Below are 26,605 nucleotides of genomic sequence, written 5' to 3' on the forward strand. Positions count from 1 at the left end.
GCACAGCCCCAGGCTGCGGCAAGCCCCAAGAATAGATACACTCTAAATACACATACTGGCCAGGTATAGCCCAGGAGTAGAGAGAACCCTGTGGAAAGGTGCCCCAAATATTTATTATCTCCCAAACCATACTTGTGAACTAGAACCTCAGGGATTGGTTGGTTCAAATACATATGCATAACGCAATGCTTGTCTTTCCCATTTTAATTACTAGAGACTCCTTCACTGTAACAGATAAAAGGATTCAACCCACTGAGCTAAAGACCTGCAGAACCTAGAAAAAGATATTGTAAATAACCACACAGACTGATTACAGCCTAGGAACAAAACTCTACATTTACTTAGGAACAAAACAGCATAGGGCAGGGTCTCTACATACACATTAATTGTAAAGTTAGGGATCTGACTGAAGTTAAAGAGCTAGTGTGTAACAAATGGGAAAGAGTAGAAATTAACCTTCTATTGGTTGGTAGTTAGAGGTAGGTTTTTCATGGTCAACATATATTTCTCTTATAATTGTGTAAAAGGGTACTTTGTTCAGTCCTGATAAATATTTCAGAGGGTTATAGTGCCATGGGATTGCCATAAGGTAGTGTCATTAATTGTACAAAGATGTTTCAATATAGGATAATCCCATAAGCACAGGATTTCTGGAAGATCCTAAAAGGAGACTAATAAGCATTTGACTTCGGTCCAAAAAAAAGGAAAATTAACAATTGTTTTGTTTCCTGCATGATTATTTGTTCCAGCTGTGCTGATAGGTAGTGTAAAACATATGTGGCAGGGCCATCCTGGCTTTTTCTTTATGGGTCTTTATAGCATGGCCAGTCTCAATATACATCTAGTAGTTCCCCACATAGAGGAAAACAAAGAAATATGTTTTTTGAAGGATTATGGTACTCTCACAGGCATGTATGTAACTATTGTATGTATGTAAACCAAGCCGTGACACAACCTCCCAATTGTGGAAAAAATGCAAGCTTACCAGGACCTTCTAATTAAAGAAAGGTCAATAGAGCATGTGGCCATATAACTGGCCAGGGTCTTCCCAGAACATTCCAAAAAGGTCACTTTGGCATTTTAGTCAGTGATGGTCATCTCAGCATCATCCTCAAAAAATAATTCCCAAGACATAGAAGAAAATGCTCCACATAGTGTAAAACCACTTTAGCAAATGTATTCAAATATAACATTGAAAATAACAATAGCGCTTTGTAAAAACACCTCGCCGGCTAGCAAAACAGCAAATGCCCGCACTTCCTGGAATGAGAACACACAATGGTGTCAGCAAGTTGCTCCTCCCTACACGTTTTGTCACATGTGGCACTGTCAAGGGCATGGGCGCCATCGCTGTATATATAATATTATGTGGCCAGGCCTCTGAGTCGTGAACCTACCAAATGACACCATAAACCAAGCTTCGATTGCATTCTCAACTGCTCAAGGCTGGGCGACGTTAGTGTGTATAATTAACCAAGCCTCAATGTGAACGAACAGCACCAGATCACAAAGAAGATGCATCTCTCCTAGATTACTAATTTACTATATCACGGCTATATAAATAAAGGGTTCACAAATCCGTTGGTCATGTAGATGTCACCACATAAATTATGGTTAAATTAACATGCCAAAATCTAAAAATTCACTAAAACTTCCAGAAGTACTATTTAAATTACCTAATGGGGTCACCAGGCCTTAAGTTTATTAAAGGGCCCTCTAGTGACCAAATTCAATATGAATGATCAAAACTAGGGACTTTACATTTGAAAAAACACGAAGATGAACTACCTAAACAATTGTAATGCAACTCAGAGTGAGGGTCAACTACATGAATAAGTATGAACCATTAAGAATTAAAAATATAATAAATTATTATATATTACAACCTAATTAGCCATGATATTTAGCATCGGGGACAGTGGAACCTTACCCACAACAGTCAAGGAGTACTAGACAAGACTCACTGTTTAGATCTTCCTTTAGGAAACAAGGAAGGGGAGGAGGCAGTTATAATAATGGTCCTCCATATAGGATATATAGGGTATCAACAATCCCAGCACCAATCCCTGAGGAAGGGTAATGGACCATATATACTGTAGTTATAATGTGGCCACTTAAAATAGTTTCTACCCCCTACAGGATAGGGGAGCCCCTTGGGATGAATATGGGCACCATGACAATTGGCAAGATGATCCTACCCAATATGGATCTTGGGAGGATTATCAGCATGACACCCATGATTCATATAGTGGGAGAACCTGCTGATAAGGTTAAAAACTATTCTCAGACATTGGGAAATAACCAGGGAGGACCCCATAATTGGGATTTTCCCCAGCCAAATCAGGGAATAAAAAGACTGATAGAACAATGAGAGGGACTAGAGGGGGGAGGAGAATACAAGCTAAAACGGAAAAGAGTGTAAGAGATAGAATATTTAATCTCAGCAAAAAGGTACTGACAGACGCTGAAAAAAAGATTTTAGGTAAAGGTCGAAAGTTCGCCCTCCCCAGTAAGTTGAATACATTTCAAACCTATATGGATGTGCATAAGTATGTTCACAAATTAAACATCAAACGATACATCATGTCTAATCCCATTAAAGAGAATAGGATTATTCCCACTGATGTTCAGTATTCTATCCTCTGGAATGCCTAGCTGTTTAATCCTCCGGGAGGTTTGGCTCCCTCCTTGAAGGATTTTTCTTTACAATATTTTTATTGTTTTACAGAATACAAGAATACTGTAAAGCTCAAAATTAGATAAGGTGATTAGGTAGAAGTACAAGACAAGAACATATATGCATCAAACAACTGTCTTAATCTAACTGATAACTAGGGATGAGCCGAACACCCCCCGGTTCGGTTCGCACCAGAACCCGCGAACGGACCGAAAGTTCGCACGAACGTTAGAACCCCATTGACGTCTATGGGACTCGAACGTTCGAAATCAAAAGTGCTCATTTTAAAGGCTAATTTGCATGGTATTGTCCTAAAAAGGGTTTGGGGACCCGGGTCCTACCCCAGGGGACATGTATCAATGCAAAAAAAACTTTTAAAAACGGCCGTTTTTTCGGGAGCAGTGATTTTAATGATGCTTAAAGTAAAAAAAAAAAAAAGTGAAATATTCCTTTAAATATCGTACCTGGGGGGTGTCTATAGTATGCCTGTAAAGTGACGCGTGTTTCCCATGTTTAGAACAGTCCCTGCACCAAATGTCATTTTTAAAGGAAAAAATCTCATTTAAAACTGCTTGCGGGTTTAATGTCATGTCGGGTCATGGCAATATGGATGAAAATCAGTGAGACAAACGGCATGGGTACCCCCCAGTCCATTACCAGGCCCTTTGGGTCTTGTATGGATATTAAGGGGAACCCCGCACCCAAATTAAAATAAGGAAAGGTGTGGGGCCACCAGGCCCTATATACTCTGAACAGCAGTATACAGGCGGTGCAAACAAGACAGGGACTGTAGGTTTGTTGTTAAGTAGAATCTGTTTGTAATTTTGAACATTTTTAACGTGTTTAGCTCCAGCCAAAAAATCTTTTCTAAGCTTTTTGGAAAACATAGGGAAGGGTTATCACCCCTGTGACATTTGTTTTGCTGTCTTTCCTCCTCTTCAGAAGATTTCACCTCACTTTTTTGTCCCAATGAAAAATGTTTTTTGAAAATTTGGGTTTTTTTGTGGAACAAGGATTGGAAAGCATCAGTGGAAAGGAGAAATTGTTTTCCCATATTAACTCTTACAGGAGAGAATTTCCCTTCCTAGGGGTAGATTTCATCTCACTTCCTGTTGTCTCCTTCCGTTTGCAAGTAGGAGTCGTTTGTAAGTTAGATGTTTGAAAGTAGGGTCCTGCCCTATATACTCAGCAGAAATTTGGGCCTTAGGTGTTGCTGTGGCCACAACACTGTAAGCCCTCACAGGGCCCTGCTGTGAAATATTAGATCAAGAATTGTAATTACATGCCCCTGTTGAACAGGAGCTGAAAAATTAGGCCTTAGGCACTGGTGCTGGTGCCACAACACTGCAACCCCTCACAGACACTCTAGTTGGAACGCAGGAACGAGCCCTGCTGCAAAGTATTGCTTCAAAAATTGTAATTACACGCCCCTGTTAGACAGGGGCAGAAAAATTGGGCCTTAGGCACTGGTGCTGGTGCCACAACACTGCAACCCCTCACAGACACTCTAGTTGGAACGCAGGAACGAGCCCTGCTGCAAAGTATTGCATCAAAAATTGTAATTACACGCCCCTGTTAGACAGGGGCAGAAAAATTGGGCCTTAGGCACTGGTGCTGGTGCCACAACACTGCAACCCCTCACAGACACTCTAGTTAGAACGCAGGAACGAGCCCTGCTGCAAAGTATTGCATCAAAAATTGTAATTACACGCCCCTGTTAGACAGGGGCAGAAAAATTGGGCCTTAGGCACTGGTGCTGGTGCCACAACACTGCAACCCCTCACAGACACTCTAGTTGGAATGCAGGAACGAGCCCTGCTGCAAAGTATTACATCAAAAATTGTAATTACACGCCCCTGTTAAACAGGGGCTGAAAAATTGTGCCTTAGGCACTGGTGGTGGCGCCCAGAACCAAAAATGTTCTTACAAGCTATCAGCGTGATGATTGAGGAGGAAGAGGATAATTACTCAGGGATAGTCACTCAGCATCAGCATAGGCAGTCTTTGAAGGGATCTGAGATTTCAAAAAAAATTATTCGGTTACATCAGCATCAGGTGCTTGGTAGCTGGTGGTGATCCAAGACTCATTCATTTTTATGAAGGTCAGCCGATCGACCGAGTCGGTGGACAGACGCACCCTGTGATCGGTTACCACGCCTCCAGCAGCACTGAATGTGCGTTCCGAAAGAACGCTGGATGCAGGACAGGCCAGTAGCTCAATTGCATACTGTGCAAGCTCTGGCCAGTGATCCATCCTCAAGACCCAGTAACCCAGAGGATTTTCGGTGGGAAAGGTGTCCAAGTCTGATCTTGCCCCTAGGTATTCCTGCACCATGTAAAACAGACGCTGGCGATGGTTGCTGGAACCGATCATACCTTGGGGCTGCGGACCAAAAAATTGTCTGAACGCATCGGTCAGACGGCCACCTTCTCCACCGCTCCTTCTTTGACTGACCGAAGCCTCAGCAACACGTTGTCCAGAAACAGGAGTTTGTAACCTCCCAGTCTCTGGGAACGCGTTGCACAGACCTTTCTGCAAGGCCTCCCGAAGATGTTTCATCCTCTGCTCCCTCTGCGATGGCAAGATAAGGTCCGCAACCTTACCCTTGTAACGTGGATCAAGGAGGGTTGCCAGCCAGTATTGGTCCTTCTCCTTGATACCACGAATACGAGGATCCTTACGCAGGCTTTGCAGGATCAGGGAGACCATGCAGCGTAGGTTTGCTGAGGCATTCGGTCCGGAGTCCTCTGGGTCACTAAGAACGACATGGTCCGCAGCCACCTCCTCCCAGCCACGTACAAGTCCATGTGTTTCTTGGGACTGATCCCTTAAAGACTGCTGCTGATGCTGAGTGCCAGGCTCCACCTCCATACTGACACAATCTTCCTCCTCCTCCTCTTCCTCCTCGTCCTCTTCCTGTGTGATCGGCGGGCACGCAGGAACACTGTCTGGATAAAGGGGGCCTTGAGAGCTAAGGAAGTCCTCCTCTTCCTGCCTCTGTTCTGCCTCAAGTGCCCTGTCCATTATTCCACGCAGCGTGTGCTCCAACAGGTGGACAAGGGGGACAGTGTCACTGATGCATGCACTGTCACTGCTCACCATCCTCGTGGCCTCCTCGAATGGTGACAGGACAGTGCATGCATCCCTGATCATGGCCCACTGGCGTGGGGAAAAAAAACCAAGCTCCCCTGACCCTGTCCTGGTGCCATAGTCGCACAGGTACTCATTGATGGCCCTCTGCTGCGTGTGCAGCTGCTGCAGCATGGCCAACGTTGAGTTCCACCTGGTGGGCATGTCACAGATTAGGCGGTTCTTGGGCAGGTTAAACTCCTTTTGGAGGTCCGTCAGCCAAGCACTGGCATTATATGACCGGCGGAAATGCACACAGACTTTCCTGGCCTGCCTCAGGACATCCTGTAAGCCCGGGTACCTGCCCAAGAACCGCTGCACCACCAAGTTAAGGACGTGAGCCAAACAGGGCACATGGGTCATTTGTCCCTGTCGGAGGGCAGAGAGGAGGTTGGTGCCATTGTCGCAAACCACCATTCCTGCCTTAAGTTGGCGTGGCGTCAACCACCTCTGAACCTGCCCCTGCAGAGCTGACAGAACCTCTGCCCCAGTGTGGCTCCTGTCCCCCAAGCACACCAGCTCAAGCACCGCATGGCATCTTTTGGCCTGCGTACTTGCGTAGCCCCTTGAACGCCTACGGAGCACCGCTGGTTCCGAGGAAGAGGCCATGGAGGAAGAAGAAGAGGAGGGGGTGGAAGAGAGAGGTGTGTCACAATCAGCATTTTGGAGGCGTGGTGGCGGAACAACCTCCAACACTACTGCACCTTGTCCTGCATCCTTCCCAGCTGCCAGCAGAGTCACCCAATGCGCCGTGAAACTTAGGTAACGTCCCTGTCCATGCCTGCTGGACCATGAGTCAGCGGTAATATGCACCTTACCGCTGACCGCCCTGTCCAGCGAGGCATGGACATTGCCTTCCACATGCCGGTAGAGAGCCGGAATCGCCTTCCGTGAGAAAAAGTGGCGTTTGGGTACCTGCCACTGAGGAACCGCACATTCCACAAACTCACGGAAGGGGGCAGAGTCTACCAACTGAAAAGGCAGCAGTTGAAGTGCTAGCAATTTTGCCAAGCTAGCATTCAACCGCTGGGCATGTGGATGGCTGGGAGCAAACTTCTTTTGGCGGTGCAGCAGCTGGGGCAGGGAAATTTGCCTGGTACAATCTGACGTCGGTGTACCAAAAGCAGATTGCCCACAAGTACTTGGCTGTGACACACCTAATTCTACACCTTCATTCCTCTCACTGCAGGTCTCAGAGAGGACTGAAGGTCTAGTGGGGTTGGAAATCTCAGCTGATGAGGAGCAAGGAGAGATCCTCTTTGTTCTTTGATGTGGGTCTTTTAGATACGCTTGCCAACGAACTGCATGGCAGGTCAACATATGTCTGGTCAAGCATGTGGTACCCAAGCGGGAGATGTTTTGGCCACGCGAGATACGCTTGAGACATATGTTGCAAATAGCAGCGGTGCGATCTGATGCACTCGTCTCAAAAAAGGCCCACACCAAAGAACTTTTTGAATAACGCGCAGAGACTGCAGCGCCCTGCACATGTGGAGCTTTGGGGTGTGATGCAGTCAATGTGCTGCCCTTAGGCTGGCCCCTGGAGGGCATCCTGCCTCGTTGGTGATGTGCCGCCGCCTCCTCCTCCTCCTCCTCCTCCTCCTCCTCTCTCCTATCAGGCACCCACGTTGAGTCAGTGACCTCATCATCCCCTCCCTCCTCATCACTGGAGCAAACCTGGCAGTATGCTGCAGCAGGGGGAGCATGACTGCCAGATTGCTGTCCTTCTTGGGCACCCCCTCTGTCCGTGCTCATGTTACTGCCTTCATCGAGCTCAGTATCGTCATCAGAGCCTTCCAAACGCTGGGCATCCTCCTGGAGCATGTACCCAACACTGTGGTCAAACAGTTCGAGGGAATCCTCATGAGGACATGGTGGAGCTAGGGAAGGAGTCACTGATGACATTGAGCTGAGGGAAGAGGCCGCTGCTTTGCCAGACAAAGCACCCTGGGCATGGGTGAGAGAGGATGAGGAGGATGAGGACGGCTTGGTCATCCACTCGACCAAGTCTTCCGCATGTTGCGGCTCAACACGGCCAGCTGCCGAAAAAAAGGCCAAGCGTGTCCCATGGCCACGTGCTGATGAGGATGCACCGTCTCCACGACCAGCACTAGACACAGAGCCTGCTTGCCCTCTCTTATTGGCTTGTGACTGTCTGCCTCTCCTTCTTGGCCTTCCAGACATACTAATGGCCTGTAGCTGCACTAAGCTGGGATAGAACACCTGTAATTTTCTTCAAGTAGCTTTATATACTGTAACCAGACAAGCCTGCCTGTCAGTAGGAAGATAACAGGAACGGATCTAGCTGAACACTGTGAGCAGGACGCACTGTACTAAATGTAAATAGTCTAGCTGCCTGACCGTGGTACTAATAGGATCAAATAGAACACCTGTAATTTTCTTCAGGTAGCTTTATATACTGTAACCAGACAAGCCTGCCTGTCAGTAGGAAGATAACAGGAACGGATCTAGCTGTACACTGTGAGCAGGACGCACTGTACTAAATGTAAATAGTCTAGCTGCCTGACCGTGGTACTAATAGGATCAAATAGAACACCTGTAATTTTCTTCAGGTAGCTTTATATACTGTAACCAGACAAGCCTGCCTGTCAGTAGGAAGATAACAGGAACGGATCTAGCTGAACACTGTGAGCAGGACGCACTGCACTAAATGTAAATAGCAGGAACGGATCTAGCTGAACACTGTGAGCAGGACGCACTGCACTAAATGTAAATAGTCTAGAAGATAACAGGAACGGATCTAGCTGAACACTGTGAGCAGGACGCACTGCACTAAATGTAAATAGTCTAGAAGATAACAGGAACGGATCTAGCTGAACACTGTGAGCAGGACGCACTGCACTAAATGTAAATAGTCTAGAAGATAACAGGAACGGATCTAGCTGAACACTGTGAGCAGGACGCACTGCACTAAATGTAAATAGTCTAGAAGATAACAGGAACGGATCTAGCTGAACACTGTGAGCAGGACGCACTGCACTAAATGTAAATAGCAGGAACGGATCTAGCTGAACACTGTGAGCAGGACGCACTGCACTAAATGTAAATAGTCTAGAAGATAACAGGAACGGATCTAGCTGAACACTGTGAGCAGGACGCACTGCACTAAATGTAAATAGCAGGAACGGCTCTAGCTGAACACTGTGAGCAGGACGCACTGCACTAAATGTAAATAGCAGGAACGGATCTAGCTGAACACTGTGAGCAGGACGCACTGCACTAAATGTAAATAGTCTAGAAGATAACAGGAACGGATCTAGCTGAACACTGTGAGCAGGACGCACTGCACTAAATGTAAATAACAGGAACGGATCTAGCTGAACACTGTGAGCAGGACGCACTGCACTAAATGTAAATAGCAGGAACGGATCTAGCTGAACACTGTGAGCAGGACGCACTGCACTAAATGTAAATAGCAGGAACGGATCTAGCTGAACACTGTGAGCAGGACGCACTGCACTAAATGTAAATAGTCTAGAAGATAACAGGAACGGATCTAGCTGAACACTGTGAGCAGGACGCACTGCACTAAATGTAAATAGCAGGAACGGCTCTAGCTGAACACTGTGAGCAGGACGCACTGCACTAAATGTAAATAGCAGGAACGGATCTAGCTGAACACTGTGAGCAGGACGCACTGCACTAAATGTAAATAGTCTAGAAGATAACAGGAACGGATCTAGCTGAACACTGTGAGCAGGACGCACTGCACTAAATGTAAATAACAGGAACGGATCTAGCTGAACACTGTGAGCAGGACGCACTGCACTAAATGTAAATAGCAGGAACGGATCTAGCTGAACACTGTGAGCAGGACGCACTGCACTAAATGTAAATAGCAGGAACGGATCTAGCTGAACACTGTGAGCAGGACGCACTGCACTAAATGTAAATTGCAGGAACGGACCTAGCTGAACACTGTGAGCAGGACGCACTGCACTAAATGTAAATAGTCTAGAAGATAACAGGAACGGATCTAGCTGAACACTGTGAGCAGGACGCACTGCACTAAATGTAAATAGCAGGAACGGATCTAGCTGAACACTGTGAGCAGGACGCACTGCATTAAATGTAAATAGTCTAGATAGAAGATAACAGGAACGGATCTAGCTAAACTGAATACAGTGTATATATATATATGCAACACCTGGGATGCATATATATACACAATACACTGTAAGTGCAGCTAACTGACTGACTGTTCTGCCTAATCTATCTAACTCAAATCAAATGACACTGTCTCTCTCTCTCTCTATCTCTCAGCACACCGGAACACACACTACACAGGGCCGCCGTGCAGGCAGCCTTATATAGTGTGGGGTGTGTACTAAATCCCCTGAGCCATAATTGGCCAAAGCCACCCTGGCTTTGGCCAATTACAGCTCTCTCTACTGACGGTGCTGTGATTGGCCAAGCATGCGGGTCATAGTGCATGCTTGGCCAATCATCAGCCAGCAATGCACTGCGATGCCGCAGTGAATTATGGGCCGTGACGCGCCACACGAATTTAGCGCGAACGGCCCATAACGTTCGCAATTCGGCGAACGATCGAACAGCCGATGTTCGAGTCGAACATGGGTTCGACTCGAACACGAAGCTCATCCCTACTGATAACATAGACCTATATCCGCCCAACCTATGGAGCTTCTAAGCTTTGAGTGTACAAGAGAGTGAGAGGCCTAGCGCACTCAGACATTTTGTCTGTAGCTGTAGGATGCCAACACTGGTCTCCCGGGCCGAAGAGGTATAACGAGACAGACTTGGATGCTGAATGACCCCAGTAGCCAATTCCACCACCCCAAGGGGAGCTCACTGTGGATAGAACGGCTCTGGGCATCCGCTCCAGAAATGATAAGTAACCGGCCAGGTAGACCAGTGTGGCCAAACCGAGCTATTGTGACTGCTGTGTTGTGTAGGTCAGGCAGATCACTATCAAGCAGTCTTTCTCGCTGCACCATAATGTGGGCCAGTTGTATCTCTTGTCAACCAGTCAGTCAGAGGAACATCTGGAAAAGAGAAGGTGCTAGCCTGAGTTCTGTGTGAATAATCTGTTAGAGGCGAGGCTATATTGGGGCATCTATGCTGTACGCCTCCAACACCGTCTTCTTCAAAACAGGATCAGGTAGAGTCCTGGAGACCTGGTCCTCAGGTTGATCAGAGTGACAGTACACTCAGGTCCCCAGGGTATCCCAGGTCAGAATTTAAGTGCCCTACGCCTCAGCATGGATCGTTACGGCTTTTAAAGTAATTCAAATATCACCGGCGAAGGTCAACCAAGAAAGAGACATGCCTGGAAGAGACAGGTTGTCTCCAATAAGAAAGAGAGAGAAGAAGAGTAAGAAAGGAAAGGGAAGAGAAGAGGGAGGAAGGACACCTAGAGTTCTGGTATAGGGGCCTTATAGCCGCCTGGGTGTAGTGGTGTATTAGTGTAGGCAACCCAGGGTTCTCAAAAGAATTCAAATTTGTCTAGAAGAATGCTTACAATCTTCTTTTGAGCCATGATCCAGGAGATCTTACATTTTACTGCAGAAATTGGCACCGAATGCCTTTTCCATTTCCTGGCTATGGTGATTTTGGCTCAGAGGAGCATGTAGATAATCAATGTTTGTGTATTTTGGGGTATTTTATCCACCTTGTGGTTAAGGAGCGCTATTTCAGGGACCTGTGGGACCGCGACCTCTGTGACCCTTCTCAACATGTGGAAAAATCTGTTCCAAAAGCTCCGTATTCATGGGCAGGTCCACCAGATGTGAAATAGGAAGCCTATATGGTCACAGCCCCTGAAGCACATAGGGGAAGAGTCTGGGAAAATTTTACCAAGGGTAGAGGAGACTCGGTACCAGCATGTGAGAATCTTAACGTTGGCTTCCATCAGGGAAATGTTCTGAATGCCCTTGAATGACCTGTGAAAGCAGTGATACCACCTATCTAGGTCCCACTCTTCTGCCAGGTCCTGTTCCCAGAGTCTGGCGTAGAGAGGTTTATTTGAGGCCCTGGCAAGTGAGGAATAGATGATGGAAATACCCCCCCTCTGATCCTTGATGTTGGGGCACCATGTCTCATATGCAGTCAGTGTGGGGGGGGTTCTGGTTTATTATGCCATATGGACTGCAAAAAGTGAGTAATTTGGATTAGTCTATATCTCTCTGAGTTAGGCATTTCTAGTTTGCTAATACAGTATCCGACTGAAAGGGTCCCCACTGAGTTGAGAAAGTGTCCTATCCTATATAAGCCCTTATCAATGCCACCATTTGAAGGCAAGGATGTTTTGGCCAGGGGGGAAGTCGGGATTCTGAAATAAGTGAGGAAGTGGCCGGTAGGTGGATGTCAAAGTGGAATGCTTCTGATGTGATTCCCAGAGTGCCATCGAATGGGAAAGGGTTGGGGCTAGTATCACCGGGATTTGAGTATTTTAGTATCTCCCTGGAATTTGAGTCCGAAGAGTATGTCCTTGGAGCAGCGTCTACCTTTGGGCCCCCATATGAATTTCAGAATTGAGGATTGAAATCGTAGTAGTTGCGATTTTTTAATCGGGATTGGAAGGGATCTAAAGAGGTACAAAGAGACGTGGTAGGAGGGTTATTTTGATGGAGTTCACCCTACCCAGCCATGATAGATCACGTTTGGACCATGTGGACATGTATGATTCTATTTTTTTAAACAATGGGGGGTAGTGACTGGAGTACAAAAGGTCAAATTTGGGGATTAGGTTAACACCCAAATAAGGGAAAGAAGTCGGCCTCCAGGAGAATGGAAAGTTTACCCGCATACGTTCCAACAAGTCAGGGGGAACTGATATGTTCAGAAGACTGGAGGCTGCACCAAATTGTTGAAGGAGCTTATGGATGTTAGGGGTGGATATAAGGGGTGATGTGACAAAGAGCAGCAAATCACCTGCGAATAGGGCACATTTATGTTCTTGGGGTCCGCACATAACTCCCTTAATGTCAGGGTGATTTTGTATAGCAATCGCCAACGATTCTATGGCGATGGCGAATATCAGGGGCGAGAGTGGGCCTTTCCCTATGTCAGAAAGATCTGAGTATCTGCCCTGCATTCTCACTTGAGTACTTGGTTTAGAGTAAAGGGAATGCAGAATCCAGAACCTTGAAAATGAACGGCCATGTAACTGTGTCGAAGGCTTTCTGAAGGTCTATGGAAAGCAAAAATCCCTCCTGTGGGGCTCCCCCATCCCAGTGTGATCCCAGAAGGGTTATTAATTCTATAGCCCTTTTTACCTGGTCTGGTCCCTGGCTCCCTGGAATAAATCCTGCTTGATCCTTTTAGACATACTGGGCTATGAATGACAAGAGTCGGTTTGCTAGTATTTTCGTTAAAGGCTTCAGATCATTATTGATCAGGGAGATCGGTCGATAGTTGCCAGTCGCAGCTGGGTCTTTGCCCGGTTTAGGGATGACCGAAATATATGCCAGGTTCAAGGATTTTTCTAACGGAGATCCCAAGTGTAGGGAGTTAAAGAACCGGACAGGTAAGGTGCTAGGGTATCGGAAAACTTCTTGTAGTATCCTACTGAAAACCCATCTGAGCTAGGGGCGGAACCTTGTTTGAGTGTCTTCATAGTCTTGATGACCTCAAAGGAGGTAATAGGCTTTCTAGGAGAGCTGTATGATCGGCCAAGAGTTTGGCAAGAGATATGGTATCGAGGAATTCTTCTAGTCGGGCGGGGGAGCAGGAGTTATTGTCTTTGTATAGGGTGGCATAGAATTCGTGGAAGCATTCCATAATACATTGGGGGTTCTGTGTTAGTGTGCCAGAGGGCATGCGGATTTTGGGGAAAGCCAAAGGGCAGGGTTTGGGGGTCAGTTTAGTGGCCAATTTAGAACCAATCTTATCCTTTTGGGAGTAAAATCTTACGCCAGACCAACATAGGCACTTTTCAGCCTCGGTGGTAAGAGCCAGGTTTAGGTTCAAACAGGCTGCTTCCAGTTTTTGAAGGAAAACTCGGGTGTGTTCTCATTTATGTAATTTACATAAAGCATGAAATTCTTTAGTGAGGTTATCTATCTCAGCTCGATGTTCCCTTTTTAGACAGGAGGACAACTGGATGATCTTGCCTCTTGTTACCGCTTTGTGGGCCGCCCATAGAGTAGCTGGGGTAATTGCATCAGTGTCATTCGTGTGCAAGTAATCATTCAGGTCTTTCTCTATGAGGGTGCAATGGACTGGGTTACTTAGGAGCGCCTCATTGAGTCGCCATTTAAATTCCCTGTTTGAGTTATTGGAATAGCGGATGGAAAGAGTCACCATGGAGTTATCTGAGATAGGGGAGTCCCTAATAGTTAACTTTACTGCAAGAGGTATGTGTGAGGCTTGAAGGAAAACATGATCTATCCTGGCATAGGTCTGGTGGGGAGCAGAGTAATGAGTGTAGTCTTTGGAACGGGGATTGAGTTCTCTCCAAATGTCAACCAGTCCTGAGTCGTAGACAAGTTTAGCTATTTTTTGGCTTTGTTTAGCGGGCCGTCTGGTACGGGGAAGTCCAGATCCCGATTTCTCCATTGAAAGGTCAAATGCAACGTTTGAGTCGCCCCTGAGGTTAATGATTCCTTCTAGCTGCCACTCGAGAGAGTGTAGCATGGATGCAAAAAATTTAGCTTGAGCACTATTCGGAGTGTAAAATGAAACAAATGAGTATAGCATATCATCTATCGTGCCTTTTACCAAAATATATCTGCCTGAGGGGTCTCTGGTTACCTCTGACATGGAGAAGGTTAAGTGTTTAGAAAAATAAATGGCTACTCCTTTTGTTTTATTCTCCGCATTGGATAGGTAAAACTGGGGGAAGTGTTGATGAAGAAAGGAGGGGTTGAAAGACGTGGGAAAGTGGGTCTCTTGGAGCAAGAGGACATCCATTTTTAGAGACGGATGCGATTTTATACCCCACTTAGTGGTGATCCAGTTCGGACATATAACAGAGAGTTGGAAAGGATTTTTAATAGGGGTCATAAACAGGGCATTTTAAATAAGAAAGAAAAATCTTTTCTAGAACCAACTACTCCATGTACTCTGGTAATATATTATCTAGCAAAAATTCATAAGAGTGAAACTTGCCCCCTGGGTCGTCCTATAGTTAGCAAGATCGATTCCATCATGTCCCAGGTGAGCAAGTTTATTAATTTTTACATTCAACCTCTGGTTCAAAAAATGCCTTCATACATTAAGGACACTAGACATGTCATCAATATATTGTCCAATTATTAACCTAGAGAAGGCGTTTGGTTAGTCACAGAGGATGTGACATCACTATATATAGCCATATCACATGATCTAGGTTTTTCATCAGTGGTATAATGCTTGGATCAAGAATCAAATCTCCCCAGGCGCCAAAAAGAGTTCATAATAGACCTTTTGAAAACATCCTACCTGTTAAACCTCAGGTGGTCTATAGGGGAGTTCCCTCCTTGAGAGATAGATTAGCCCCAAATGTTTTTAATCCACCAGAAAAAACTCTCTTTCTTTCAGAACCTCACTGGTTATTACCTCTGTAGAAAATGTCAAGTATGTGCCATCAATAGGTGTAAAAAAATAGAAGGACAAATACTTTTACTGCAACTTACTTTCATTACCTGTTTCAGTTGTGGTTTATTTGCTTCAGTGCCCATGTGGCCTCCAGTATGTGGGGAGGACCAAGAAAGCCTTCCAAGTTAGGCTCAATGAGCATATTAATAACATAAGGAAGGGTTTTAAAAAACATTCAGTATCCAGACATTATGCAATTGCACATAATAGAGATCCTTCAAACATGATTTTTCTTGTGAATAGATAAATACACTCCACATTGGGGAGGGAACTCATTAGTTAGGAAAATCTCCAAGGTGGAGATGAAATGGATACATAAGGTTAGGTCTTTTACCCCAAATGGCCCTAATGTGGATGTTAGCATAAATGCTTTTATAGACAACCTAAGACACCCTTTTTCTCTTATTTAAATGTATTTATGTATTCATGTATTTTTTTATGTAGAATGATTTTTTATTGGATACGCCAATGTTTATTTATGTATTTTTATATTTTATTTTAGTTACAGTATATTCATATTTTTGGGTTTTAATTTATTTTTGGACTTTTTTTGATCTCTTATTCAATGGATTTATTGTTGTGGGTAAGGTTCTATTGTCCCAATGCTAAATGTATAAATATTATGGCTAATTGGGTTGTATTATATATCATTTTTGATATTTGTAATGCCTAATGGTTCATACTTATTAATGTGGTTAACCCTCACTCAGAGTTGCATTACAGTTGTTTAGGGAGTCTATCCCTGTGTTTTTTTCAAATGTAAAGTCTCTTAGCACTATTGGGCTATGTTTTTATCGTTCATATTGAATTTGTCCACTAGAGGGCCCTTTAGAAAACTTAAGGCCTGGTGACCCCATTAAAATAGTACCTTTGAAAATTTTTAGGAATTTCATTTGGTGACATCTACATGACCAATGGATTTGTGAACACTTTACTTACGTGTTATACTAAGTTGGTGATCTAGGAGAGATGCATCTGCTTTGTGGTCTGGCACTGTTCATATTGAGGCTTGGTTAATTATACGCGCTAATGTCACCCAGCCTTGAGCAGTTGACAATGCAGTCGTAGGTCCGCGACTAGGATTAAGGCTTGGCCACAAAGTATTATATATGCAGCGAAGCCGCAGCATTGCGCCTGTGCCCCGGACGTTACGTCTGATGAAATGCATAGAGAAGAGCGACGTGCTGACGTCATTGCATGTTCCTGTTCCCGGAAGTGCGGGCATTTGCTGTTTTGCTGGCTGGCGAAGAGTTATTACAAAGCGCTATTGTTATTTTACTAATGTAAGTGCAATCTTGTATTTGAATACATTTGCTAAAGTGGTTTTACACTATGTACAGCATTTTCTTCTATATCTTTGGGAATGAGTTTATGAGGATAATGATGAGATGACCATCACTGTCTAAACATCTGCCTCCAAAGAGACCCTTTTGAAAAGTTCTGTGAAGACCCTGGCTGGGTTATATGGCCACATGCTCTGTTGACCTTTCTTTAATTAGAAGGTCCTGTTAAGCTGGTAAGCTTGTATTCTTTCCACAATCAAGTGGTGGTGTCTTGACTGGGATTTCTCAAAGGTGATGTATGATCACTGCATTTCACTTATACTTATTGCACTAGTTATAAGATTACTGTTTGTCATCAATACTTAGTAGCACAACTCTTTTATGGTATACTTGAATTGCACTGTTCATTATATCCTTTATTCTGTTTGTGACGCATTTTTTCTTTAAGCACAGCTTTTTTTTTTCATTTTTAATATTGTATGTATGTGCAATTCAGTGAAAGAATCATCTTAGCCACTTTTTTTTTTAAATAATTTGTACCATATGTTCTAGCTTTAAATGCGTTACCTAGCATGAGGTCAATGCAGGAAAATGCCTCTTTGCCAGTGGTAAAACATCTCTTTGTATGTGTGCATGAGTATCTCCAAAGGTCTACCCAATCCAAGTTCAGAAACTGCTTGCTGGAGGTTGGCAGGGCAAATCACAGAACAAGAGTTGGAACTACTTTGTATATAAAGGACTGGGTTCAATAACATATTAAATTCCCCATACAAAGTACACAAGCTTAGGGACATTGCCAAAAGCATATAGCAACACAAATGATATTCAGTGAAGCTGCAGGCAGGTTGTATAATCCAATAACAAAGAGTATGAAATATATGATAGAATATATAAAACTACACCTTCAGCATTTTTTTTAGTTTTAATACATTTTAAATTGAACAGTGAAGAAACTCCCCTGGAGGTGCTGCTTAATGTGGAGGCGGTCCATGACATGTTCAGGGTGGTGGAAAAGTGCACTTGCAGTTGTGCTGGATAGAACATGGAGTAAATAAAGACTTTTTCATGCAATTTGCATTTGGCTTCAATAAATGTAGCTCTTTGTTTCTGCAACTCCCTAGAGGAGTCTGGGAAAATGGAAATATTAGCGTTCTCATAGGTGCTAGTGGTTGCTTTCTGTTCATTGCAGAAATCAAATCAAATTGCCTACAATTTAGCAGTGTAGCTAAAAGTGGTCAAGGAAGTACACTTAGGGGTACTCTATAAACTTATTCAAGAGCAAATGCCCTAGAAAAGTTTAGCTCACAGCCTTTTTTCTTTTAAGTCAGATTTTATCTGGAAAGATGTTAGTTCTACAAACAGAACACCATCCCAATATATTTAGTGTGGAACAGTAAAGTGTAAAGAGTACTAGACTAGAGTGGGTAAATAAAGGAAAAATATTGCAGGTAGAGATGAGGGGGCGTAAAAGGGAGAGTGAAAAAGAAAACAAAAATGGGGGCAGTGTAAAAAAAGATAGGGGGTAGAGGGCAGTAGGGACTTCATTTGAATTTACCCTATGTACAGTATATAAATTACATTTACAAATGAGTTTAAAATTTTGAGGAATCTTTATAGATAATCCAAATGGCCCATAAGGCTTGGAAGCTCCCTGTTCCCTTGTTGTCTTGTGCCACTTGTTCTATTTGCACAATGCTGTTAAGAGCTTTAACATATTCTGCCATTGTAAAGACATCTTGGGACTTCCAGTGTTTTGGAATAACCTGTCCAACTTCTGTTAAAAAGAATTTCAAGGCTGATTTCACAATCTTGAGCCTGGAACAGAAAGTAATGCTAGCTGTATTTTTAGGGTATTAAGTATGTTGGTGAGATGGCATTTTCTATAAAAATTGTGAGGATTGTTTTCAAAAGGACATGTTTGAAAGGCATCCCCACCATGTGTGAATATGGGTGTCCTGTTCCCTAAAGCAGCACCCACACGTGTCCAAAGTGAAAGGGAGAATCTTATTGATCTTTTTGGGGCAATAATACCACCTGGTGGGGATTTTGTAACTGCATTCTTGCATTTTAGATGAAATGGAGAGGGTGTGGGTGAGAGTAATTTATGCCAATCCTCTGCAGAGGAAGACATCTTTCTCAATGAAGCTGGTAGAAAGTAGGGGAGTGTATATTGTAGGTCAGAAAGAATTGAAACAATGCTGGAATTGTTTTTCTTTGGTGAGAATATGTTTCGGCCAGAAAGCTCTGTCCCTTTTTCAGATTTAGGGGCATTAAGATCATAGAGAGATTGAGGGATATTTAAAAGGGAGTGAAGGGGCTTGGAGTAAAGGAAGGGCCAAAACTCTCAAGCTATCTGAACCAGCAGTGAACTGTGGCTGCTGTCAAGATGGAGACTCATTTCGATTTATGTCTAGTCAATTTATCAGACCAAAGAAGGGCTTTAGGGTAGCAGAGAGAGGTTAAGAATTCATTTGTGACCTACTGTCATTATGGAACCAGTCCAGGACTTGTGCAAGTAAAGCTGTTCTATAATAGAGTGCGAAGTCTTCGAGATCTGCCCCCTATGGTCACCAAGCAACAGTATGAGATTTTTTACATTTGCATTTTTGCATCTGCTCAGTCATATGGTATGGTACCTTTACACTTGTAAAGGTCAATGGTTTTTTTTGTCCATAGCATGCAGAATTTTACTATCATTGCATTATAAGGCAATAAAAAGGAGACTGCAATGCAACCAAGGGCTACAAGATTGCATTTACCTTCTCACATAAGTTGTCAGTGTTTCTTTTGTACATAAAAAAGTAACTGCTACAAATTCCTTTAACTACTCTCTGTGGATCTACCCTAAATAACAAAAGCGCATCCCATGAGTGTTTATTAGTCAGTCTAATGATCTCTACCGACAATCCTTCCTCATAAAACTATATTATATCATAATGTGGATAATCAATCATGTTCTGCTGGATAATTTATAGCAATTACCTTATTATTATTTTATTTTTTGTGTTCTCAGCCATTCATGTCCCCTCGGTATCCTGGTGGCCCTCGACCTACCCTCAGAATGCCAAATCAGGTCTGTTTGCATTCAAATTAAACTGGCAAATTATCACATACTATAGAATTTCCAAACTTGCATTGTTTTTTTTTACACTCACACTCACTCAAAAAACCTGCAAGGATTAGCTTTCTTTTCTTTTTTTTTTTTCTTTTTTGTAGGAATGTAGGAATGTTTTCATGGTAGAAAATATGATAGAAAAATATGGATGTAAAATATTTATTTTAGCTAAAATTGTCACAGTAATGAAATAATACAAGTTAATAAAAATATCAGTAGAACAATGCATAAAAGGAGATTTCAGTAAAAAAAAAAAAAAAAACACCTGTCTAAATATTTTGTAGAGATAGTAGACCCAGAGATATAGTTGAATTCATATGCAGATCTAAATGTTTCCGAAAAAAGTACTAATGTGACAAGTAACCTCACTGACTCAAATGGAGGCTCAGGAGGTGAGAGGCTCAGATTTTAACACTGAGATTTGCTTATAACTCCCTATACTGTATATCTCTAGATCTGCTATATTGACAGAAAAGTTTTGGACAGGTGCTTTTTACTGAAAGTATTTTCTTTATATGCATTTTTTCATTACATGCTTATTTTGAAATTTTTATGTCCAACTTTTGGACATAATATATTTGATTTAATTACTATTCTTTAGTATTCTTGCTTTAGTTATTGTTCTTAAGTATTCATCCTTCAAACAAATAACACACTTTTTTTATATAGCCCCCCGTTGGGGTTCCAGGTTCTCAGCCTTTGCTGCCAAACTCCATTGACCCAACACGGCCACAAGGTATGATTATATAGAAAAAAACTGAATGTGTAAGTGGGTTAATACGCATAACCATGTCAGACCAATACAGAAGTAAACAAATGTATGAAAATGCACAGCTGCAGTAAGCTAAAACTAAAATACAGATTTGCTCCTGTTTATTGAAGATTTAGGAAATGTTTTTTGGAAATTGGTTAAATGTTTGTGTAGCTTAAGTGTTACCTGAAAAATAAATTTACATTTATATTTTTAGCTAATTTACAAGCTAATTCACAAGCAAGGCAAAGAAACATTCTAAAACATCCTTTTTCAGCCAGAGTCTTGTGGAACCCTAGGGTTCCTACAAAGGTTGCTAGGGGTTGCTTGAGTAATGAGCAATTTCTTCAACCACTGACACCAAATATACTTTTAGAGATCTGCAAGGGGGTATTCTTCCCATTGAGCAATACTGTAAGGGGCAGTCTTTCCACTGACCAGTTGGGCCCTTCTCCCACTCACCACCAATGTAAGGGGTCATTTCCCCATTGAAGACCAATCTAAAGGGCCCTTCTTCACTGACCACCAAAGTAAAGGAAGACTATATTTTTCACTGCCTGAATTTCTTTACTTGCTGTTAATAATATTATTGTCCAGTTACCAGTCACTCTGCACAATGAGAGAGAGCAGCAGTGACTGATTTGTATTACAGGGAGCCTCTGCACAGATACATTTCAAACTAGGGTACTGCATAGATCTGAAAGAAATACAAAAAACACACCAACATTGAAGTAAGAATACAGTATATATACATCTTGTATTTAGACAATATTTGCTGATCCTAAAATTAAATTTCATAATTTTTGTCCTATATAACTATGTCACCATGATCAGGATTGCTTTTTACTGCTGCACCCCCCAGACAGAGTTTTGCGGCCATTAAGGAACACTTGTGCAGTGCATCCTGAGTACCTGAATTAGAACAATTAAACATTACTTTATCACCATATGATGACTTAAACATTTGGAGAAGGGGTGGGGAGCTGGTAGCAGCAGAGATTTACATTTTATATATCTCATGTAAATATACCCACTGCTACCTACTGTAATTTAGTTAATAAATGAACTTATCTTTCATATACACAATAGCACCCTTCAGCCGATCACACTATACTATTTGATCACTCTAACTTATTCTGTGAGTTACAAGCATTGTCATTGTGATGCTCCAGCATCCTAACTCAGTGTATTTTGGGTTAATTATTAAAGTATATATAAATCCAGTCACAAAACTCTCATATTAATTGTAACATGTTAATATCATTTTAAATGTCATTTTCATCTCTTTAAAATTGCAGTTTTCATTTAATAGTTCTGGATCCTGCCCTGAAGGTCCTTGTTCAGAAACTTAACAGGATTGTAAAGTCAGAAGGTTTTTTTATCCTAACGCATTAAGATAAAAAGCCTTCTGTGTGCAGTAGCCCCCCTCAGTCCCCCTAACACTTACCTGGGTTCCCTCTCTGTCCAGCGATGTCCACGAGTGTCTCAGCCATCTCAACCGTCTGAGATTCTCCCTCCAAACTGACTGAGACACATCAGCGGTGCCATTGGCTGCCGCTGCTGTCAATCAAAGTCAGCTAGCCAATCAGAGGAGAGAGGGGACAGGCCCGGGCTCTGTGTCTGAAGGTGCCCCCATAGCAAGCTGTTTGCTGTGGGTACACTCAACAGGAGAGAGGGGCCAGGATCACAGAAGAGGGACCCGAGAAGACAAGAATCTGGGCTACTCTGTGCAAATCCACTGCAACAGAGCAGATAAGTATAACAAGTTTTTTATTTTTATACGGGAAAAAATTAGACTTTACAATCACTAATGTAAACATACCCTGAAAGCTGAAGATCTAGGGGAGTTGTTAATAAAATGGGTCCTTCTGGGACCATAATCGTTCCATTCCATTATCAGTGTTTGGTCTCTAAATGTAGATAAGATAATATGCGCGCTACAATGTCTAACCATAATTACACACCTGTATCATATAACCCTCTACACCTATCTGGGTGTAAAGCTTTTAGTTAGGTCAAATTTGCCTGTGGAAATTAGCATAGAAAGCCACTAACATCCCCTCACATCTGATTGGAGAAGGCTTCTTCATAACATACCTAACTTTAATGTTAACAGCATGTTGGTAGTGTCTGAAATGACTGTCAGAGTCCAGCTGCTAAAAGGTGTTTGTTCTATGTTTTATTCTCCGGGATTGATTTATTAAAACTGTGGAATGCAAAATCTGGTGCAGCTCTGCATAGAAATTCCAACTTTTTTTGTCAAAGATTAACCACTTGCCACCCGCCCACCACCGCGGCTCTTTAACCATGTGATCGGCTGTGTCCAATCACAGCCAGTCGAATGTAAACAAGGAGATGCTGGTAATCGGCGCTCCTGGCCTCACACTGACAGAGTGTGCGGAGAAGAGAACCGATCAGCGGCATCTACTCACAGAAGACATCTAGGTATGTAATCAGGGCACTGATCATCAGTGCCCTGATTACAATAAAACCCCCACAGTGACAGCAATGAGTGCCTACCAGTTCCAGCAATCAGTGCCTGCAAGTGCCAGCAATAAGTGCCCATTAGTGATGCCAATCAGTGCTGGCTATCACTGCTGCCCATCAATGCCACACATCAATGCCAATCAGTGCCCGTTAGTCCCACCCATCAGTGCACATCAATGCAGCCTATCTGTGCCCATCGGTGCCACCCATCAGTGCCCACCAGTGCCACCTATCAGTGCCACCTATCAGTGCCACCTATCAGTACCCATAAGTGCGGCATATTCGTGCCTCCTCATCAGTGCCACCTAATCCGTGCCCATAAGTGCCACCTCATCAGTGCCCATCAGTGCAGCCTATCAGTGCCCATCAGTGCCACCTCATCAGCGCCCATCGGTGAAGGGGAAAAATTACGTATTTACAAAATTAACTGTCAGAAACGTTTTATTTTTTTCAAAATGTTCGGACTTTTTTTTAGGAAAAAAATTAAAAACCCAGAAGTGATTAAATATCATCAAAAGAAAGCTCTATTTGTGTGAAGCAAATGATAAAAATGTCACATGGTTACAGAGTAGCATAACAGCACAATTGTCATTCAAAGTGTGACAGCGCTGAAAGCTGAAAAATGGCTTGGGCAGGAAGGGGGTGAAAGTGCCCAGTATTGAGGTGGTTAAAGCTGAACTCCAGCTTTTGATATACTTTATACCACACATCCAGCGGCCTCATATGTTAGTGAAGTGGCCCAAGCAAACTATGTAAAGTATATCAAAAGCTGGAGTTCAGCTTTAATTGAACAAGCTAAAGTTAGAAGCTGATTGGCTACCATGCACAGCTGCACCTGATTTTGCACTCTCCAGTTTCAGCAAATCAACCCCTCCTTGTCATTGGAGCAGACAATTAATTACATAATTCTGCATTTTCTAATACTTTTTATTTTAAACAAATCTTTTGCTTGTGTCTTGGAAATGTTATTGATAGACAACTCCTATCCTCATATTGATCAGTGTCTCCAAATTAATAATAACTACTGCAGTAGGGAACAGACACTAAAAGACATACTCAGCATCTTTCCAAATAAATGTTCTGTTAATTTAGTGCATTTGTAGTTTCTTTATGCTTGCACATGTTTGAAGTCAGCAAAGCTTCCCCTTATTCACTGGGGAAAATTGCCTTTCAAAGTGCAACTTCCCTTGCAAAGTGACCAGCCTTTTTGTCTTTAGTAAATCAACTCCCCTGAATCTGACTGCTCAGCAGATACACAACAGTTTGCTTAGCAGGACAGTATCTTAAAAAAAAATGATTTTGTTGCAATTTTATTCCTTTTATGTTAAAATGTATTTTAGTAATATGACGCTATACTATATGCATAGTTCATGAGCTTACTCAGAATTGTAAGAGAATAGCATTCCCTGTTTCTCTGTTTCCTGCCATGGATATATAATAGTTGCATTGCATCATCTATAGTTTGTATTTCTTTTTGTACTCTTAGATAAGCATAGTCATCATATTTTGCGAGCAGATATTTAAATTAGATTCCCACTTCATTTTCAATTCCCCACTGACATTTTTAATATTGAGAAAATGTGTATTCTTAAACCAAAGGGATTATAATGATTTTCTATATATTCTTCCAAATATTTCATGTGGCAAAAAACTGTGGATTTCATCTCTCACAATTTCTTTAAACTGTAATAAAAATTTGTTATTTCAGATTCCAATCAACTGACAATAATTGAAGGGCTAACATTTAGTCCAACCAATTTATTTTCCTATTTGGGTTAAATGTTTGGACAAGATCAATAAATAATGATTTTCATTCCATTTACATACTCCTCTTGAATCTTGGAAAAATTTCAAATCTCTTTGCTAACGTCAATAAAGATGGTCCTCCTTCCTAAACTACTTTATTTATTTTAAACTCTTCCTTTGAAGACACCTTCTCATGTATTGAGATCAATACAAAATCAAATATTCTCCTTTATCTAGGATAAGTATAAACCCAGTGTAAATCGCAATACACTTTTCCACCTAAAAAAAGGGGGGGGTCCTGTAGTCCCAAACATATTGAAATTATTTTTCAGCATAAATAGCTTTACTAGCAACATACAACAATTCTATTGATCCATGTCTTTTCCATTGAAGCACTCAAATTGGATCCTATTTCTATTGAAACTGTTTTATGGATTCCCCAAAAATCTGTAAAATGGTAGGATGATTGAAGATACAGACTGGCATCATATATGGCACACCACTGCACATTGCTCCATTAATATTGCTGCAATAGAATCTAATTATAAGCTACTAATGCGTTGGTATGTGGTTCCCCAACGTCTAGCCAGATATAAATCTTTGAAAGCTGACAAATGCCTCGGGCTGCCAAGCAAAAGGAATCCTCATACATATTTGGACATACTTTGGACATATACAACTTTGGACATATATTTATAGAGTAAGTAATACATACATACATACACACACATATTGATAGAAATTAATTAATATGAAATTCATATAACAAGCAAAAAAAAAAGAATTAGAGTCTAGAAGCAAATAGGTATTGAATTTGATTGATGCCTTTTTATATTGGGCAGGTAAAGGTCTATTACTATGTATTATTACTTATAACTAATGCAAATACTACAAATATGTTATTTCCCAGGGCATCCAAACATGGCAGGACCCATGCAGAGAATGAACCCACCGCGAAGCATGGCAGCTATGGGGCCTCAGGTAACAAGCCAGGAAGCATACTTCTATTTAGATATGAAAAGGTCAAAACAACATTTTGTGATGTGTCAGTAGTACTCTGTACCTTTTTTTATTCTAAATGCCAAAACAAGAGTGATGCACTAAATCTTCACACATCTAATCCACTATGAACACAAGACTTAACTTTTTTCTGAACATGTTAAAAGCTTAAATAAATCAGATGTAAAGTGGTTAAATACCTGAACAGGAGAACTCTGCTTATGTTTATAAGACTGTCTCCTCATAATAAATCAAAACGTCAATTATACTTTCTTTGAGCTAAATCTCTCTCAGAAATATCCACAAATATGGTAGGTTGCACTTCAACCCTGATGAAGCTTTTTTAAAAGCAAAACATGTTGGGTTTTAGAGTCACCATGGGAAATTTTAGATCTCTTATGCATATTTATTTGGGGCGCTCTTTGTTCTGGACATTTTCTGAGACATGACATTTTTTAATATTTCTGAGAGAGATTTAGCTCAGTGTAATTGCCTTTTGAATTTATTATGAGAGAGTCCTATAAACATGAACAGATATCCCCTCTTGGATTTAGCTACTTTGATTGATTCATTTAAACTTTTAACATTTTCAGATTGACAGTTAGGTTTTATGGTAATAGTTGGATGCATGGTGATTTAGTGCATCATACTTGTTTTGAAATTGAGATTCTCCTCAGGTTACCATGAAAATAGAATTTTAGGATTTTAAGGCTATTTCTGGCTATCGCTTTTGTATTTGCATTGTGATTCTAAACTTAAAAAAATAATAGGTGGGTTTAACTCACTTTGAAAATACATTGTTTGAGTATTATCCCTAAGGCTTGGTTCACACTGCTCTGACATGGGATTGGACTTC

At 42.2% G+C, this 26,605-nt stretch overlaps 1 protein-coding gene across 3 annotated transcripts in view; it reads left to right on the forward strand.

The window, feature by feature from the left end:
* The window catches only part of SSBP4 (single stranded DNA binding protein 4), a 735,140-nt gene that overhangs the window by 681,207 nt on the left and 27,328 nt on the right, over window positions 1–26,605 (forward strand). For all 3 annotated transcript variants that reach the window (XM_073595915.1, XM_073595931.1, XM_073595924.1), the window contains 3 exons: window positions 19,665–19,724; window positions 20,436–20,502; window positions 25,661–25,731. In XM_073595915.1, the coding sequence (XP_073452016.1) occupies window positions 19,665–19,724; window positions 20,436–20,502; window positions 25,661–25,731 (198 nt within the window). The remainder of the gene's footprint in view (window positions 1–19,664; window positions 19,725–20,435; window positions 20,503–25,660; window positions 25,732–26,605) is intronic.

This window comes from Aquarana catesbeiana, linkage group LG01 (assembly GCF_042186555.1).
Source record: "Aquarana catesbeiana isolate 2022-GZ linkage group LG01, ASM4218655v1, whole genome shotgun sequence".
NCBI classification, from domain to species: Eukaryota; Metazoa; Chordata; class Amphibia; order Anura; family Ranidae; genus Aquarana; species Aquarana catesbeiana.